This window comes from Pollachius pollachius (genome assembly GCF_949987615.1).
Source record: "Pollachius pollachius genome assembly, chromosome: 19".
In the NCBI taxonomy this organism is placed as follows: Eukaryota; Metazoa; Chordata; class Actinopteri; order Gadiformes; family Gadidae; genus Pollachius; species Pollachius pollachius.
Genome location: NC_136952.1, coordinates 10,896,437 through 10,915,467, shown reverse-complemented (window position 1 = coordinate 10,915,467; position 19,031 = coordinate 10,896,437). Strand labels below are relative to the sequence as shown.

Sequence of the window (19,031 nt, the reverse complement as noted above, 5' to 3'; positions counted from 1 at the left end):
TCAGCAGTTACCTTCAGACCAGTACATCTGCATCGCCACTACCAGCAGGCCCTGATATCGTGAGAGTACGGATTATCTATACAAATCCCAAAGATAATGTAATTAACACTATTAGCAGGCAAGCATTGTTGGAAAATGGCAGCCACCATAAAGAAACAAATTCTAATTGATTTAGCTAAGCAGCTTGCAGGCTACACTGCAGCATCAAAATGAGTCCTCCTTCAGCGTTACGTGACGACCTGTCAGCTCATATTTAGTCTTTATATGGAAAGTATACATGCAGATAAAGTCAAGCTGAAACAAAGCTTAGTTTATATCCTGTCACAGTGGGGACACACACTGAGCGACTTTCATGCTGTGTATCTTTAGGCTTCGGTCAACATGGAGCGAGCTCACCCGCTGATCACATTCTTCTGATAGCAGCCACACACAACAAGCACACACAAACGTGCACGCACACACACACTTACACACACACACACACATATCAAACTGTCCAGTGACTCTGTTTATGCAAACCGTAACTAGGTTCCCCTCAAGAGAAGAGAACCCAAGAGTTAAAATAGAGAGGGGGGGGGAGTTTGAGAGAGAGAGAGAAAGATGGAGTCCAACAGAAAGATATACAAACAGAGAGATAGAGAAAGAAAGTGGGTTTTCTATTCAAAGTGTTGACTCACTGTTGCAAAACTGGACCCACCGGTTGTATAAGCTGTAAAATGGCCCACATAGAAACATTCAAAGCAGAGACAGCCACTGGGGTAAATATATAAACGTACACAACCCCCAATCAACAAGGATCACCGCTCACTAGCACAGCCTCATCTGCCATGTTAGCATACAGACAGATAGATAGATAGGCAGGTAGATAGTTGATTGATAACAATTTCATATATTTTTCTTTACTTATCAATGTGTTTATACCACTAAATGTAAAGCATTGATACGTTTTCTACTCTCTGTATAATTCTAACTCTGTCTATTCTACCTGTTGGGCATGAATGCCGAATTCTCCATTATGTATCCGTCAACGCATCCCAACGTCATTCCCTTTGGTAAAATACTGTATCTTTGTGCAACTGCACATCTTTATTTCAGTGTGTGTGTGTGTGTGTGTGTGTGTGTTTATGTGTGTGTGTCCGTGTGTGTGAGTGTTCGTTTGTGTAAGAGTGCGTTTTTGTGTGTGCAAATAACTGAAGTGTGCATGTTGTGTGTGTGTCTGTGTGTATTTGCATGTGTCTGTAATGTGTGTGTGTGTGTGTGTATGTTTTCACATCAGTGTGTCTATTAACGTGTCTTATGGATATACAATTCAAGGTAAACAGAAACAATTAGCTACCAGACCTGATCATTATAACAGCCTCACCTCCCCTGTGATTGGTTGCTTATATGTTAGTCATCCAAGTGCTCCTTATCTCCCGTAAACTTTGACCTTTCCAATTGTGCCCCCTCCCCCCTATTCTCTCTCCCTCTCTGCACTGCACTCCTCATCCCTCCCCCTCCATCCATTTCATTTTTTTTTCTTGCTTCGTATGTCCCTGTTTCCCTCCTTCATCTTTTCTTCTCGCTGTCCTCCACCATCTTTGTTCTATCCTCCTTCCATTCCTCTCTGATCTAAAAGTGGTTTCACAACGTCTCTTTGAACTAATGTGGACAAAGAAAGATGCAGCCTGCGTGTTTGTGTGTGTGTGTGTGTGTGTGTGTGCGTGTGTGTGTGTGTGTGTTTGTGGGATTCTGTGTGTATGTGTCTGTGATTGATTATCATGTGAATGGAAGCAGTGAAGAAGTAGCAACAACAAGCTGTTTAGCATTGTGTTGATTCTATCATCCTTCCACTAAGGTTCAAAGGGTTTGCTCAAAAGTAGCCACTTATTGCTAGAAATAAATTTTGATTGCAATCAATTTATTTGACACACAAAATGTCAATTTTCCCCCCATATAAATAAATTCCCAAATAGATTATGCTACATGGGAACAAAAAAAGAATATAGAAAGAATGACAGCCCAAAACCAAACTATTCTCATAGTTCTGTACAACATCTTATTCAAAAAAGGGTGACTTAGTGAATTTGAGTATTCATACTGAAAAAATAAATCTCTATAATGCATTTGGAGTTCATTTCATTTTTGAATGATACAAGCAAGCAAAGATGCAGGCTCTATTGGTTCACAGCGCCACAGAGGGTATTACTAAACCTAAGCTGGGCTTCAACAGGTCTTTTAATGATTAACCAGCAGACCTTGACCCATCCTCCTCTGGTGGCTCTGAAAAAGGTACACAGCTAGGCTACAACCCATCTGTCAGTGTCCCTTAGCTACTGGGTTAGCGTCCAGAGTTACCCACCAACAAATCTACCACTATAGCTCATGCTAGCATGTTTTCTAGTCGCCAACATAGAGACAGGCTAGCTTTTCTTGAAAAAGTTATGTGCATGTAACAAAATAAATGCAAGAGTAACAAATTAAAGCAGAAGTAAACATTTGTATTTGCTGTTGTGATAAACTTTTGTTTTTAGAAAATGTCTTTCTTGTGAAATGTGCATTTTGCCTGCTTTAGGTAGTACTTAGTTATGTACCTGCTATACACACAATTGCTTGATATAATGGAGGCACAACCTTGATTCGTTTTTCGGTTTGGACTGCTTTGTGGTGATATTAAGCGATGGCTGGCATGTCGTAGTATCCGTTTTACTACGAATGAATGAATCAGACAACATGGGTTCCAAAATGGTGGTATCAATGAGAATGCAAGTTTGAACTCTTTGAACTTAATGCTGTCATGTCATGTCAGATGTGACTGTGGATTCAAGGTTGTTGTTTGTATATTGGTGGGGTTAGGAGCAAGGGCGTAGGAACCGGGGGGGACGGAGGGGACGTGTCCCCTCCAATATTGGAGACAGGCGCATTTGTCCCACCTAAAAATTATACCGGGGGGAGAAAAATATTTTATTTTATTTTGAAAGCGCAACACAGCGTCTTGTCACCGCTTCTTATTCTAAAAAACTGGATGATTGAGCGTGCAATTAAAGAATTTATTTGATATTTATCAGTTCATTACTGCCATTCAAAATGTGTTTTCCTTTACATTTACAAATGTATCTTTTATAGTAGAATAAAATATATTTGTGAATTTTTTCAGTGTAGTTCATTTATGACATATTTCTGTTCAAACCATTAACGGATCTGTCAGGTTTCCGATATGTGTCCCCCCCAATGTTAAACTCATTCCTACGGCCCTGGTTAGGAGGATACCATTTTAATTAGTATTTTCTGTATTAGCATTAGCCTGAAGCTCACAGTGCTTCCCCAGTGCCCTATGACAATATAAAACCAAAGAGTGCTTGTTAGGGCATATCGTACGGGGAAATCAACATGAATAAAAAGCATGTGCATGTAGTCTGATTATCTAGACTTTGATTACAATTTATTACATTTTAATTGTAATTTCATTCACAACAAATGTTTTCAATTTGTACATTTGACCAAATAAGCCTTACATTGATGATATTATTCACTGATGATTGCTTTACATATGTCACCAGTCCATCAACAGCCTAAATATATTTGCAACTCTCAAACTTTTAGAGGTGGTCTTGTAGATATGTATCTCTATTTATTTCCATCTTCTTTAAATACAACATGCCATGAGGAATGTGTGATTTAGAGCGGGATGAACAGTAAACAAATCATGCTAGCAGATGTGCGCTAGCTGTTGCAGCTGTTTTGTTAGCCATTTACAGCTGTTTGTTAGCCAGAGCAGAATGATGTGATCATTTTGCTTGCCATGCACAAAGCATGGCAGCATGGATCAGTTAACCTGATTGCATGACAGTGAATTTAAGGTGCTATATGTAACACATTTACTGTACTTAATTAAAAAAGGGATTATGGAAACATACTTATCTGGCAGCAGCCAACAATGCTACTGCCAGTATGCTCTTCTTAGAATTGGCATGTGTGTTATGTTCCACTATTCTCTGGGTAGCCCGGGTTGCCAGATATGAAACATATTGGCACACAAACACAGCCATGGTAGCAAGCAAACTAACTGGATCACCTGAAATATTACTAGATTCTAACAAACCTTAAACGCCTCATTCTCTTCTTTTCTTCTCTTATTCTCAAAAATCTCCATGACCAGAGCAGAGCTGAAAGGTAGACAGTTTAGAACATAGAAGGATTTGAAGATAGGTTCCACATGAGCTGGTATATAATATAATAAATATAATGCAAACATGTCATCGTAAAAATAGAATAGTTCAAAAATATAATATTGTGCTCGGCTTTTCTTGCGCTCCTGTTTATTCATTGTCCCCAACCTGGCAACCCATGTGCGCTCTGAGTCTGGGTATGAGTTGGCAGAGACAACTCTCTCCAACGGTGTGAATTTGGAATCCATTATCCGTATTACAATTCTCAGTGTCAATTAACATTACAATAACAAATCAATTTTAATCAGCAAAATGTAATCATCACTCAATAGTTATAGTTATATTGACCGGTTGAATAAAGTGAGTGTCAGAAAGAGCCTTGTGAAAATAACATCTCTGTTTCATGTTTTTAATAGGAAACAAACTATCATGTGTATTGCCAAATGTAATGTTGGCCATGGTTCCATCGCCTGTATGTATCATCTGAATATATCTAAGTACTTCTTACACAACGTACAGACAGAACTACCTTCATTTCATGTCCATCTTTTTGTGTTTCAGTGAGCACCCCTAATTTCCCTGATTTACATATTGCTGTCAATCACACCCAATGGAATCCAATCAGAAAGCAGGGGACGACCTGGCGGGGACCCAGAAGGAGGTGGCCCTCAGGGCCCTGATACAACGCACAGGATATCAGCTGCTCCAGGTGTGTATGTGTGTGTGTGTGTGTGTGTGTGTGTGGGTGTGTGTGTATGTGAGTGAGTGAGTGAGTGAGTGAGTGAGTGAGTGAGTCAGTGAGTGAGTCAGTGAGTGAGGGTGGGTGGGTGGGTGGGTGAGTGATTGTGCGTATGTGTGTGAGAGTGAGTGCGTGTTTGTATGTGAGTGTGTGAGTCAGTGAGTGAGTGTTTGCATGTGTGTGTGTGTGTGTGTGTGTGTGTGAGTGTGTGGGTGAGTGAGTGATTGTGCATATGTGTGTGAGAGTGAGTGCGTGTTTGTATGTGTGTGTGTGTGTGTGTGTGTGTGCGCGCGTGTGCATGTGTGTGTGTGTGTGTGCGCACAAGCATGTATTAAAATACATGTATGCATAATGTACTAATTGTACAAATGTTCAGGTACTAATGGAAGCTAAGAAAAACCACTAACAATCTAATCAAACACAGCGGTTTGGAAAAATGCTTCACTCTATTAACAGCCTCAAAGGTTAAAAAACAGCGTTATCTGTGCACTAGAGTTCATTGTAACCACTCCACAGTATCAGCCCCATGTTATTATTGAGCACAAGCCTGTCTTTGGATAATGATTACTCACATATTCTTAAGACTCACTATGGGGACCTCTTTTAAGAATATATCTGAGTCAAAATAGAACAGAACCAAGAAATAGGTTAAGATAGGATATAGATTTATATTCTATTGCTTTTAACTAACTATATCAATCACTTTTAAATTACTTTTCATGCACTGAAGCTTAAGCAAAAAAAAAAAGTACTTTAGTATTGTGGCATTGACGTCAGCATATGTTCTGCTTTTTTTCGTGTTAGTCTTATACGCATTGAATTTTCCCAGCAGCAAGTATGGAAAACGTGCATAGTATACTTTAAATAACAATGAATATCAATGATAGAATGATCCATTACAAGCAATGAGTGGAACTCATGTTTAACAGCTGAAACAGATATCAGAGATTGCATCAATTCTGTTATTACATCAGTAACATTTCAAATGCTTTTTCAAGAATTGTTTGTGTTAGTTTTTGTTGTTTATATGTACTGAAAAGCTTGGCAATTAAACATCAAATTCCTTCATTCGTTCATCCTTTTATTGGTTGAAATTGGTGGAGATGAGTATTGAATGAATGGCATTTACCCAAGTATTGTGTGAGTCAAAGAAATTGATACACCTATAATATATTATACAGTGGGGCAAAAAAGTATTTAGTCAGCCACCAATTGTGCAAGTTCTCCCACTTAAAAAGACGAGAGAGGCCTGCAATTTTCATCATAGGTAAACCTCAGCTATGAGAGACAAAATGAAATCTGGCTGTCACAGACCTGTAACTTCTTCTTTAAGAGGCTCCTCTGTCCTCCACTTGTTACCTGTATTAATGGCACCTGTTTGAACTCCTTGTCAGTATAAAAGACACCTGTCCACAACCTCAAACAGTCACACTCCAAACTTCACTATGACCAAGACCAAAGAGCTGTCAAAGGACACCAGAAACACAATTGTAGACCTGCACCAGGCTGGGAAGTCTGAATCTGCAATAGGTAAGCAGCTTGGTGTGAAGAAATCAACTGTGGGAGCAATTATTAGGAAATGGAATACATACAAGACCACTGATAATCTCCCTCGATCTGGGGCTCCACGCAAGATCTCACCCTGTGGGGTCAAAATGATCACAAGAACGGTGAACAAAAATCCCAGAACCACACGGGGGGACCTAGTGAATGACCTCCAGAGAGCTGGGACCAAAGTAACAAAGGCTACCATCACTAACACACTACGCCGCCAGGGACTCAAATCCTGCAGTGCCAGACGTGTCCCCCTTGCTAAAGCCAGTGCATGTCCGGGCCCGTTTGAAGTTTGCTAGAGAGCATTTGGATGATCCAGAACAGGATTGGGAGAATGTCATATGGTCAGATGAAACCAAAATAGAACTTTTTGGTAAAAACTCAACTCGTCGTGTTTGAGGGAGAAAGAATGCTGAGTTGCATCCAAAGAACACCATACCTACAGTGAAGCATGGGGGTGAAAACATCATGCTTTGGGGCTGTTTTTCTGCCAAGGGACCAGGCCGTCTGATCCGTATGACGGAAAGAATGAATGGGGCCATGTATCGTGAAATTTTGAGTGAAAACCTCCTTCCATCAGCAAGGGCACTGAAGATGAAACGTGGCTGGGTCTTTCAGCATGACAATGACCCCAAACACACCGCCCGGGCAACGAAGGAGTGGCTTCGTAAGAAGCATTTCAAGGTCCTGGAGTGGCCTAGCCAGTCTCCAGATCTCAACCCCATAGAAAATCTTTGGAGGGAGTTGAAAGTCTGTGTGGCCCAAAAACATCACTGCTCTAGAGGAGATCTGCATGGAGGAATGGGCCAAAATACCAGCAGCAGTGTGTGAAAACCTTGTAAAGACTTACAGAAAACGTTTGACCTCTGTCATTGCCAACAAAGGGCATGTAACAAAGTATTGAGATGACCTTTTGTTTTTGACCAAATACTTATTTTCCACCATAATTTGCAAATAAATTCTTTAAAAATCAGACAATGTGATTTTCTAGATTTTTTTTTTCATTTTGTCTCTCATAGCTGAGGTATACCTATGATGAAAATTACAGGCCTCTCTCATCTTTTTAAGTGGGAGAACTTGCACAATTGGAGGCTGACTAAATACTTTTTTGCCCCACTGTATATAAGAACGTGACAGCAGTTATTGCATTTGTTCGAAATTAGGCCACAAATGGGGCCCACCTTACTAACCTGAAGCAGACGTTACCTCAGCCACCTGACTGTCAACGTCAGAGTCAGAGGATAAGTGCAGGGCAAATTGGCTTTTGAAAAAGGTCTTTGGCTTTCTGCAAAGTTCTTGTTCAGTGACGAGTGTGTGTGTGTGTGTGTGTGTGTGTGTGTGTGTGTGTGTGTGTATGTGTGTCTGTCTGTGTGTGTGTGTGAGTGTGAGTGTGTGTGTGTGTGTGTGTGTGTCTGTCTGTGTGTGTGTGTGTGTGTGTGTGTGTGTGTGTGTGTGTATGTGTGTCTGTCTGTGTGTGTGAGTGTGAGTGTGTGTGTGTGTGTGTGTGTGTGTGTGCGTGAGTGTGTGTGTGTATGTGTGTCTGTCTGTGTGTGAGTGTGAGTGTGTGTGTCTGTGTGTGTGTGTGTGTGTGTGTATGTGTGTCTGTCTGTGTGTGTGAGTGTGAGTGTGTGTGTGTGTGTGTGTGTGTGTATGTGTGTCTGTCTGTGTGTGTGAGTGTGTGTGTGTGTGTGTGTGTATGTGTGTCTGTTTGTGTGTGTGAGTGTGAGTGTGTGTGTGTGTGTGTGTGTGTGTGTGTGTGCGTGTGCTAGTTTGTGTGTTTGCGCCATCATGTGGGCAAGGTACGCCAACGCAGTAGAAACATGACAAATCCCTTCCTGCTCATCATACCCATTCTCCAATATCCCCTTCATCTCCCTCTATCTCTCTACCTTCATCAAACCAGTAGTCTCTATCTCTCTGTATCTCTCAATGTGCGTGTGTGTGTGTGTGTGTGTGTGTGTGCATGCACGGGCGTGTCAGTCGAGGGCCTGAAACCTATACACTCCGTGGCTCAATCATATAATGTTATAGTTTATGTCTGTTACATAATTTTCCTGATCCATGAAACATAAGAATTTGAAATGTAGAATCTAACGGACAACTTTAATTAGCAAAAGCAATAAAATAATTATATTACTGTTATATTTTGTTACAAGTGAATGACTTATTTAGTAGGTAGCCGTGCAATAAGCAAGAGCAAGTGTCGGTGTCTTGCATCACTGTTGCCTCTCCCGACTGAGACGTTTGTGTTTCCTCCACCCAGGAGAATGGCCAGCGGCGGTTTGGAGGGCCCCCGCCGGGCTGGGAGGGGCCCCCACCAGAGAGGGGCAGTGAGATCTTCGTTGGGAAGCTCCCCAGAGACCTGTTTGAGGACGAACTGGTGCCTCTCTGTGAGAAGGTGAGCAGGAGGAGACTCAACACACTTACAAACACATGCAGATTGTGTTTACTGGTCCATACGGAATATCTCTTACCCAAGTCGACCGATTAATACTTATAGTTTACCCTTTATCTACATGACCATGTGAGGTTATCAACAAAAGTGTATCTAAGTTATCTAGTTTGGGATTGTTCAGCGTATCTTTTTTTGCATCCTATCTCTGTAAATGTTTATCATAAATCTCTCTCTCTCTCTCTCTCTCTCTCTCTCGCCTTCTCTCTCCCTCCCCCTCCCCCTCCTTTCTCAGTTTGGTAAGGTGTATGAGGTGAGGATGATGATGGACTTCAATGGAAACAACAGGGGCTATGCCTTCGTCACCTTCAACACCAAACAGGAAGCCAAGACGGCCATGAAGCAGCTCAATAACTATGAGATCAGGTTTGTGGTTGTCATGACGTTGCCGCCCAGGCCAATTGCACCTCACTTTTACACACCAACACTCCATTGAGAAGTAGTCTATGTTCAATTATGTTCAATTAAGTACCAATGTTTAATTCATATTATGGATGGGCGCACTAATAAACCCGTGACTTAGGGTTAGTTCCGGCCTGTGGTCAGAGGCTGCATGTTATTCATTTTCTCATTCAACCCTCTGTACTGTTTGTCTTCACTGTCTTATTAAGGTATGAAAGAACATACAAATCATAGATGGAGAAATAACGTTGTGGATGTATGGCTGTTCGATATCTGTGATTTCACAAATGCTAGAACTAGGCATTCACACGATCAGTCAGTTTTGAAGAAACGTCCCTTTTGAGACAATTCCCTGTCTGTCTTTAATGTTTTGTTTAAAAAAAAGGTAAATCCGTGTCTGTTGTCGGTTATTTTCAAACTGCTCGACGTTTGAAACAAACGTCCGAAACGTCTTGAACGTCCTCAGGAACGGCCGTCTGCTGGGCGTGTGCGCCAGCGTGGACAACTGCCGACTCTTCGTGGGCGGAATCCCCAAGACCAAGAAGCGCGAGGAGATCCTGACGGAGATGAGGAAGGTGACGGACGGCGTCATAGAGGTCATCGTCTACCCCAGCGCCGCCGACAAGACCAAGAACCGAGGCTTTGCCTTCGTGGAGTACGAGAGCCACCGGGCCGCCGCCATGGCGCGCCGCAAACTGCTGCCAGGTAGGGAACCGAAGGCGGCCATGTTGGATCTAACTGCTACTCTATTGGATTGAACCTCTGCTCACAGAAGCACAAAAGGTCAGGAATGCAAGTCCGACAGTGGAATAGGAGACACAGCAGGCATGTGAGACACAGCAGGGATGTGATGTCATTGTACCTGCCTCCAATAAAACTAGGAAATTTCTACATTTCTAAACTGAATCAATCGATTGCCTCAGGATTTCTGAGGCAGTAATGAGCTTTAATTTTTACAATTTCTCAAGCATTTGCTACATCAAATAAGATTAATGACTTTACACCCAATTCAAATCATAATCACAAAACCAACCTGAAAAAAACAATGCAATTTTACGTTTTAAAAAGATAGGGATCTCAGTGAGGAAGGTAAAGTGATTCCCACATGCTGCGTGAGTCACCATTCTGCTGAGTCACCTGATCGACTCACCTCTATTCCAGGGTCATGGTCCGACACTGGGGAGACCTTCCCGTGATAAGATATGACACAGATAAGCTAGTCAGTTTATACGTAACACGTAGATGTGTTGTGGGTATCACCACCTTATCAGAAGCGTATGGGGGAATATTATAAACTTTGTAATCTTCAATAATGTCTGTACCTTGTTTCTTTGCTTTGTTTTGCTGGATTGGTGTTTTGTTCAAAAGTCAGTTATTTAGACTTAATTTGTGTAGAGTACTTCAATTCAAACAGCATGTAGCTGTGGGTAAAAAATACAATAAAATAATGAATACAATAAGTCAAATGCAATGTGCAATAAAAGGTTGTAGAAAAGGGCTTCCAGTAAAGTGGAGGAATACAGGTAATAAGCAGGAAGCAAGAATATTGACGAATTAAGATAACGCCTTAATAAAATGGTCAAACTAGTTCTCAGTAACAGGGTATTTCCCGATTCTTGGTAAATGAGTTGTGTGAGATGTTTCCTATTATTTCAATGAACTGTCACATCATGTGAAATTCAGAGGTTAATTATTCAATAAAATTAAGTGTTGTTACTGGCAGCCATTTTAGCTCCACCTCTGTAGTGTCTTGTTTTGTTGACCTCAGTCTAGCTTGTTTCTCCCCCCCCACACACACATTTTCTGAATCTATTTCCTTCGATTCCATGCATCTATGTACGTTTCCATAGACTAGTCTTCGTTGATTTAAGGTGACATTTCTGTCTCCTTACATTTCCTCAGGCCGCATTCAGCTGTGGGGCCACGCTATCGCCGTGGACTGGGCGGAGCCAGAGGTGGAGGTGGATGAGGACACCATGGCAACCGTCAAGATTCTGTACATCAGGAACCTGATGCTGCAGACCGCAGAGGAGACCATAGAGAAGGAGTTTAACAGCATCAAGCCAGGTAGACACTTCATATACTATAGTACTAGTAGTAGTGCTGATATTAAAACTGTTGACAATAGCAGAGAGCTGATATAGAAAGAGTTCAACAGCATTAAGCTAGGTTGACACTTCATATACTATAGCACTTTTAGAAGGAGTGCTAATAATAACACTGGTGACTACAACAGAGACATAATAACGAAAGTGTTAAACAGCAGTATTGCTCAGGTAGTAATAACATAATTGTAGTACTAGTATTGTAGTACGAAGTAGCAAAAGTGATGCTACTACTGGTGACTTTTAAGAGTACTGCTGTGATGATAACATTTAACAACAAATAACCATTGAATCATTTCAACTGGCTGGAGAGTTTTCACTCAAGTCGTCCCTTCAATGAAATGCCACGTGTTAAAGTGACCGCCGAACGGGGTGACGTGAGCGTGAAGAGGCCTCTGCTCCTCCACAGGGTCCGTGGAGCGCGTGAAGAAGATCCGAGACTACGCCTTCGTCCACTTCACTCTGCGGGAGGACGCCATCACCGCTATGAATGCCCTCAACGGGAAGGTCAGCGCCTACGTCCGTCTCCGGTCGGATGTTTGAGACTCAAATCTAAATGTATCGAGTACAGGCCCCCCCCACTCCAACCCATAAATAAGCCTTAACAACTCACAGACAGCAACCAGTTATTACAAATTGTTGCATTTCCTTACGTCTATCAATGTGGACGCCCCAGTCTAGTTTTCCTACCTGCTCTGACCTCCGTTCTGTGAGCCGTCCCCCCGTCACAACGACCCCTCCGCTCTCCCCCCCCCCCCCCCCCCCTCCCTCCAGCTGATCGAGGGATCCCCCATCGAGGTGACCCTAGCCAAGCCCGTGGACAAGGACAGCTACGTGCGCTACACCCGCGGCACCGGGGGGCGGGGCAGCTCGCTGCACCAGGCCGACTACACCGCCTACACCGTGGGACAGGTGAGCAGGGCGGAGCCCCCGCCGCCCACCTTCAGCACAACGGTACAGAGGACGCCGCTCAGAGCTCTGAATGTAGCAGCGTTTGATTATACGGGGACCTCATCTACTGCAGTTGTGTTCCAACCTGCGGTACGCGTGCCGCTGGTGGTACGCGAGGGTCCTGCAGGGGATGCGTCTGAATTTATTCTTGAAGTTAAGTGCTAGCAACAGAGCGTCAACAATGGATCCCGAGTACCTAGCACTAGGCATTATGCTGGCGGTTTGAGGTTCATGATAGCTATTAGCACGTCAACAGCTGTTGGCTCCAAACTTACCGAGTAGATCAAGGGCGTCGGCTATTTCTCGCCAGGCTGTATCCCTTCACCCTATCGTGGAACTCCTTTGTGGACACGTCGAAAATACAGGGAAGTTGTTGCCACATTTCAACCAAAGTTGTCTCCATTATGTTGTTCCATTTTCTCTCGTTTTCTTTATTAGCATTATTCTTCTTGCTATTGATCGTATTCATTTTTGTAGTAGTAACTGTGTACTCAGCGTAGTGCAGTGAAGTCAGTTGGTAAACACTGCGCGTGACCTCCAGCTGTTCGCGGGGTTCCCTCACGCAACTGGGGGCGGGGTTCCCTCATGTCATCTCAACAATGGATACGTCATGCGATTCCCCAAAAAATTCTGACATGCCAAACTTTTCGTTGTGAGGTTTTCGAACGTCGCAGACAAAAACATCACAGATCGCAAGCATGTCACATTACAAGACCTTGTCTCGTCCCCAACCTTTCAAAATCGTGTACGACTTGCAAAATTGTCTGCGACGAACTAATCAGGGCAAAATCGGGCTGAAATCGTGTAGTCTGAACCAGCTATAAGGTTGGGAACCACTGCTCTACTGGATTATCAGAATTGAGTGCCGGTCTTGACTCAGATATTACTGTAATGTGTCAGTTTTTTCTAACAACCCTTGCTTATTATCTTATCTAATCTAATCTTCTTTTTTTATGGGTTTTTTTATGAGGTTTTTCATCGTAAGTTATTTAATTGCGTTATACCTGTTAAATGTCTGTGATTCTTATTTTCTTATTTTATCACATTTATTTTCACTTAAACCCACCCCCTCCCTCCCTCCCTCCCTCCCTCCCCCCCTCCCCTCCAGGTGTACGACCCGACCGCGGCCTACCTGGGCGCGCCCGTGTTCTACGCGCCCCAGGCGTACGCGGCCGTGCCCAGTCAGTTCCGCTTCCCGCCCTCCAAGGCCCACATCGGGGGGCGGGGCCTGATCAGACCGCCCTCGGTCAGAGGTGAGCAGAGGGCCCCGGAACTCACTGTTTAGTTTAGCTGTGTTTATATTTAGAGTTATTGAATACTTTATGGTGCGTTACATTATTTATCATAATGGTATAATTGTGAACAAATCTACCGTTTGTTAATCAAAAGCCTTGAAAAGAGCCTTGAAATGAGTTTTCTCACATTATGGTACCACCAATCTGGTTTTCAGACCCCCTTTTTGAGTGGCTTTGAGCATTGATTCATTATTTTGGAGTTTACATTTTGTTACTCAAAAATGAATCATGCCATTTTTGGATAACAAACACACATGCACATGAATAACAGGGTTTATGTGTTTGCACTCCATATTGTTAAATTAGATATCTGATTGACTGAATGTACTTTACTACAATCTGTATCTCTCTGCGCCTGCATATTACAGTCTACAGACTGAATCAAAAACACAAATAAGGAAATGAATGTTTCAGTATTACTAGCAATCAATTTGAAATCAAATCACATTGAAATTTTCTTTGATAAGATCAAACCAATGATCAAAGGTCCACACCATCTTCACTTCAAATTCAGAACCTGTGGTTGGATCAAGGTAATCCACATATTTCATAATGAAAAATCCAAAAGTCCAAAGTGCTCGTTCGTCTAATCAATGAAAAAACAAATGAGAAAAAAACGTTGTGATCATTCAAATTGACCTCCCAGCAAGCAGAGCCTTTTGAGGAGAAGAATCATGTGACTGTACTGTGCTGGCTCAGCAGAAATCATACAGCGACATGGTTGTAGCCTCGACCTCACTGAACCTCGCTCCGTGCACGAGCTGATTCATAATATTTTACCTGATTGGGAGGGTCCAAACACTACACATAGAGTAGAAGCAACACATTTAAATGATATTACATTCAATTAAACTATACAATATTATGCATGATTAGACTAGATTTGATTAGATTTGATTAGAATTTATTTCCATGAATTGAATTATTTTGAATTAGAATAGATTAGACTACATTATATAGACTAGATACCATTATATAAAACAAGATTAGATAAGATTAAACTCAGTTTTAAACTAGATTAGACTAGATAAGATTAGATACATACATACAGGGTGCGATTTGCCGGTGGGGATGGTGGGGATTATCCCCCCCTCTGGTTTACACGTCCTACCCTCTGCTGAATTATTTTTATCCTCGGTGGGGATAAAAATTATCCCCCCCACCCAAAGTATTTTCACCATTACATCGTAATAATTAACAACCAAAATACACAGGGTCCGTCTTCATTTTGAAACATTTTAAAATGTTTCTCAAAATTATCCCCCCCTCTGGTTTTTTCACAAATCGCACCCTGCATACATATCAACGTTGGCTCATCGAAGAAGTCCCTGAATCTGGCTACAACCATCTCCGCACCTCAGGCTAATTTGTTTTTGCTTTCCTCCAACGTTGATTTCCCGTGATTTGATTGATTTCAATGCCCTCTTGGTTTTCCTGTAGAAATTTACATGACTGTACCTGTAGGGGCTGCTGGGGTGCGGGGTCTGGGGGGGAGGGGCTACCTGGCCTACGCCGCCGCGGGGGGCGTGGCCGGCGTAGGGCGCATGGCGGCGCCCGGCGGGGGCATGGGCGCCGCCTACGGGCTGAAGGCGGACAAGCGGGCGGAGGACAAGCTGTACGACCTGCTGCCCGGCATGGAGCTCACCCCCTTGAACCCCTCCGCCATGGGCCTCAAGCTCCCCGAGATAAAGCACCCGCCGCAGGTGAGTGGCCGCGCCCGGGGGGACACTGGCACCCTATTGGTTGGCGTCGGGGTCGTTTGTCCCGGGACGATTGAGAGAGTAACAATGAAGCCCTGGCCGATTTGGATGAAAACCGAGGAATGATATTTTTCTCGTTTTCTATGCAACTGTGAAGTTTCGTGAAAGAGACAAACCAATTTTTCAGCCGCATACAGGCGGTTCTACCTCTAAAAGCGCCAATGACCGTTGAAACAAGTGTGACTATTAACAGAACAAATGTAGGCACAAATGGATTGAACTTCAACGCCCTTTTCGGTTTCATGTTTTCGGCCGACGTGAGACAATAGTTCACCTTCGTCATGTGCCGTGTCCACCGTATCCACGTGCCCACGTGCTCCCCGCGGTCTCCCCCTGACTCTCTGCGCCCCTGCCCCGGCCCCAGGTCCTGGAGGAGGTGTGTCAGAAGAACAACTGGGGCCAGCCCGTCTACCAGCTGCACTCGGCCATCAGCCCTGACCAGAGGCAGCTGTTCCTCTATAAGGTCACCATCCCCGCCCTCGCCACGCAGTACCCCAACGTGTGAGTCTATCAGGACACAGACAACAACTCTTTGTGGGCCTTGGGGGATTTCATATCAATTTCAGAAAATGTCGTTTCAATGCGAACGCCAGGGTGGATCAGGTGAATCTCTCCATCTCTCTCTCTCTAGATGTATCATTGTAAATATTTGTATTATTACAGTATACTTTTGCAGTATTTATGGATGGCCAGATGAGGGATGGAGGGGGGATGGATGGATGATGGCTTGATTGATTGATGGGGAGGGGTGGACAGTACTAATTATAGTATTCTGCACAATACACATGCACAATAACACCATTTATTTCCTTGCTGACATTTGTCTCTCTTTCTGTTTGCTCCGGGTCCCCCAGCCATCCGTTCACCCCTTCTAAGCTGTGCAGTGCTGTAGACGAGGCTAAGGTGCACGCAGCGGAGCATGCGCTGCAGACCCTGGGCCTGACAACAGAGGGCGCCGCCGACCTCGCTGCCGCCAACGCTGCCGTAACTTCAGTGGCCTTCCCAGGTATGTGAAGGTCCGTACCCCAAACCCAACTAACTATTTCTTTAAAACCTTACATTTTTTCTTTCTTTTTCCTTTTTTTTCTCCTGCCATGAATAAAAAACTTGTACTAACCATGTCCGTGAATGATTGAGTAATTCAAGAAATATACATTATTATTTTGCAAGAGGAATCTATTCTTATCGTAGGCCTACCTGGACGTTTGGTAGGTTCAGGAATCAGTAGGTTCAGTATAATAATACACACGGGTTAGCACCTTTCAACGCGAGTAATAAAGTGCTGAGCATCAGAGTCAAATGCCCTCAACAGAATGTGGATGCATTGTAACGACGGATAATAAATAATGCATTGTAAAGGATTCTCCCCCCTCCTCTGTCTCCAGGCTACCCCTTGGCCAGCCCCACCACCACGGCCCAGCTGAAGCAGGCGGTGTCTATGGGCCAGGACCTCATGGCCTACACCACCTACGAGGGATACCCCGCCTTCGCCATGGCAACCCGCCACGCTGACGGATATGGGGTGTTCTAATCAAAACGGACTTTGGTAACAACGGATTTGGCGCATTTGAATGTTGAATGTTAACATAAATTAAAGGAGGTGGGAGATTTGGGAGTTGACGGAGAAAAAGTCAGGGTTTTTAAAAGATTTTGAAGGGCCAAGGAAACTTTCCTTGAAGATTTTATCATTCTGACTGCTGGTTGGTAGTTATTTGCCAAAGATTGTTTCTTTCTGACAATTTTTATTTTATTAATTTTTTACCTTTCTTTCTTTTTCAAATAGGTGATCTCATATTTACAATCACAATCCAAGGTGAAATTGTATTAATTATTTGAATTAATTATTCCTTGAATTTAAAAATGCCAATAATTAAACAGAATAATGATATAGGTGTGTAGTGTTTTGTGGCTGTCCTTGACAACTATTTTTGGGAATGGGTTCTTTTTCTATATGTATTTTTCTAAGTGGATTTGTATTTTTTATTTTTTGAAAAAAATAAGCGTGTTTACTTTTTAATACAAAGAACAGCCGTCATCTTTGTTATTTTTCAATTAGTTATCTGTACATAACTAAAATAAGAGACCATATTAGTTCAATACATTTCTTTCTAAATCCAATTCCCTCAATATTTCCGTTGCATATGTAGGCCAATGTAATGTATTTGTTGTTCTTAGTTTACTTATTCTGTCTCGTGTTCCAGATGTTTTCTTTGAACAATGTGGAAGCAAATGCATGAAGAGGAAAAAAGTTCTCCCTCTTGAGATTTAGTATTGTTTTTGATGTTTAGAAAACATAATCTGCTGACATATATTTTCACTGTTCTCTACCGGCCCAGGTAGTGAGGTATGTAAGAACTGAAGTATTAGGTTTTCCCAAGGGCATTTCGAAGGAGCTTTGTTGGTACTTAATGCCTTCATGGGTTTTTCTGTGGTTTAATAATGTTTGTATATTTACCCATTCTTGTTGTGTATTACTTTTTCCATTCCATTCTTGAAGCCTAGCCAGAGAAATGTATGTCCCAACTCTGTCTCTAGACTTGTAAAATTTGAAATGTAAAGATGCCATACCAGGCGTCCCAACAACAGAGAGCCGTTCCATAGTCCATGCCAGTTTTCTCAAATGTTGTAATGTGAAAATGTGGTTTGCATGTTTAAAGAGACAACTCGTTGCTGTTTGAAGTACACACATTGTAAAGGTCTATTCCTCATGACATTGTTGATGTAGATCAGTCTTCCACAACTACCTTCTTATAACAAAAAGAAAACCTCCCCTTCTATTCATGAATTAACAAATAGCCTGCCAGTTTCTGTCTGTGAACACTAGTGTCTATTTGTGGGAGACAAAGTAAACAATCTAAAGAAGTTAAAGATTTGAGATGAGGGGCCCTGTATTCCACCTAATGCTAATTACATTAACACCTTGGGTCATTAACACCTTGGGTCACATGACATTTGTACATTACGTTTTATATACATTGGTACAACAAGAATATTAAAACATTTATCCCTTTTGATAGTGTACAAACAGTGCAAACAGTTAGCTTTCCTGATATTCAGTCACTAGCGCCTTTGTTTGGTTTGCAAGACAAGTTAAGTGAACTTTCAATTAACTCATTATGCCAGAGCTTATAGGCAAAGCAGACTGATTGGTGACATCATGTTAGACACAAGCAATCTATCCCAGATCATCAGTTAGTAACTTTATACGTCTCAGGTTGGCTCCGGGTGTTTCTTACAAAACACGCATGAATGACACATTTAAACTTTGAACTAGCCAAAGCAGTGACAGTATTAAAAGTGTGTGTAGCACTTAGAACTTATTTTTATACCAGATTTTCTTTCTTTTTTTAGCATTTTTGAGGATATTTAAAAATAAATTCTCTGTGCTCTAATAATTTGACTGGAGACATATAGCTTGAGGTTCGGCTAATTAATGAATTGGTTTTGACGGTGATTTGTAATGGTGAAGCCAAAGTGTACGCTAGTAAAATGGCCCATTTGAAGAAAACTGCTTTGATGATTCTAATGTGCCTTGATCGATGATCGCCCCAATATAATGAATAAAACATTTGGAAAAATAAATGATTGTATTGATTTTAATGACATTGAAATAAGAGCAAGGTTG

General features: G+C 42.4%; 1 protein-coding gene across 3 annotated transcripts; it reads left to right on the top strand.

Annotated features, from left to right (window-relative positions):
• Positions 1-4,758: 4,758 nt before the first annotated feature.
• On the top strand, positions 4,759-16,937 carry a1cf (apobec1 complementation factor; the record flags this gene model as incomplete). Of its 3 annotated transcripts, none has more annotated exons than XM_079757099.1 (12): positions 4,759-4,857; positions 8,705-8,839; positions 9,129-9,259; positions 9,762-10,000; positions 11,198-11,362; positions 11,810-11,907; positions 12,175-12,312; positions 13,460-13,604; positions 15,087-15,349; positions 15,771-15,895; positions 16,261-16,412; positions 16,792-16,937. In XM_079757099.1, 12 exons carry the CDS (start codon positions 4,759-4,761, stop codon positions 16,935-16,937), a joined length of 1,836 nt encoding a protein of 611 aa, XP_079613225.1. The 3 variants fall into 3 exon arrangements, with proteins under 3 accessions (XP_079613225.1, XP_079613224.1, XP_079613223.1); XM_079757098.1 differs by having other exon boundaries at positions 15,771-15,907; XM_079757097.1 differs by having other exon boundaries at positions 15,771-15,907; positions 16,261-16,416; positions 16,766-16,937.
• Positions 16,938-19,031: the final 2,094 nt, after the last annotated feature.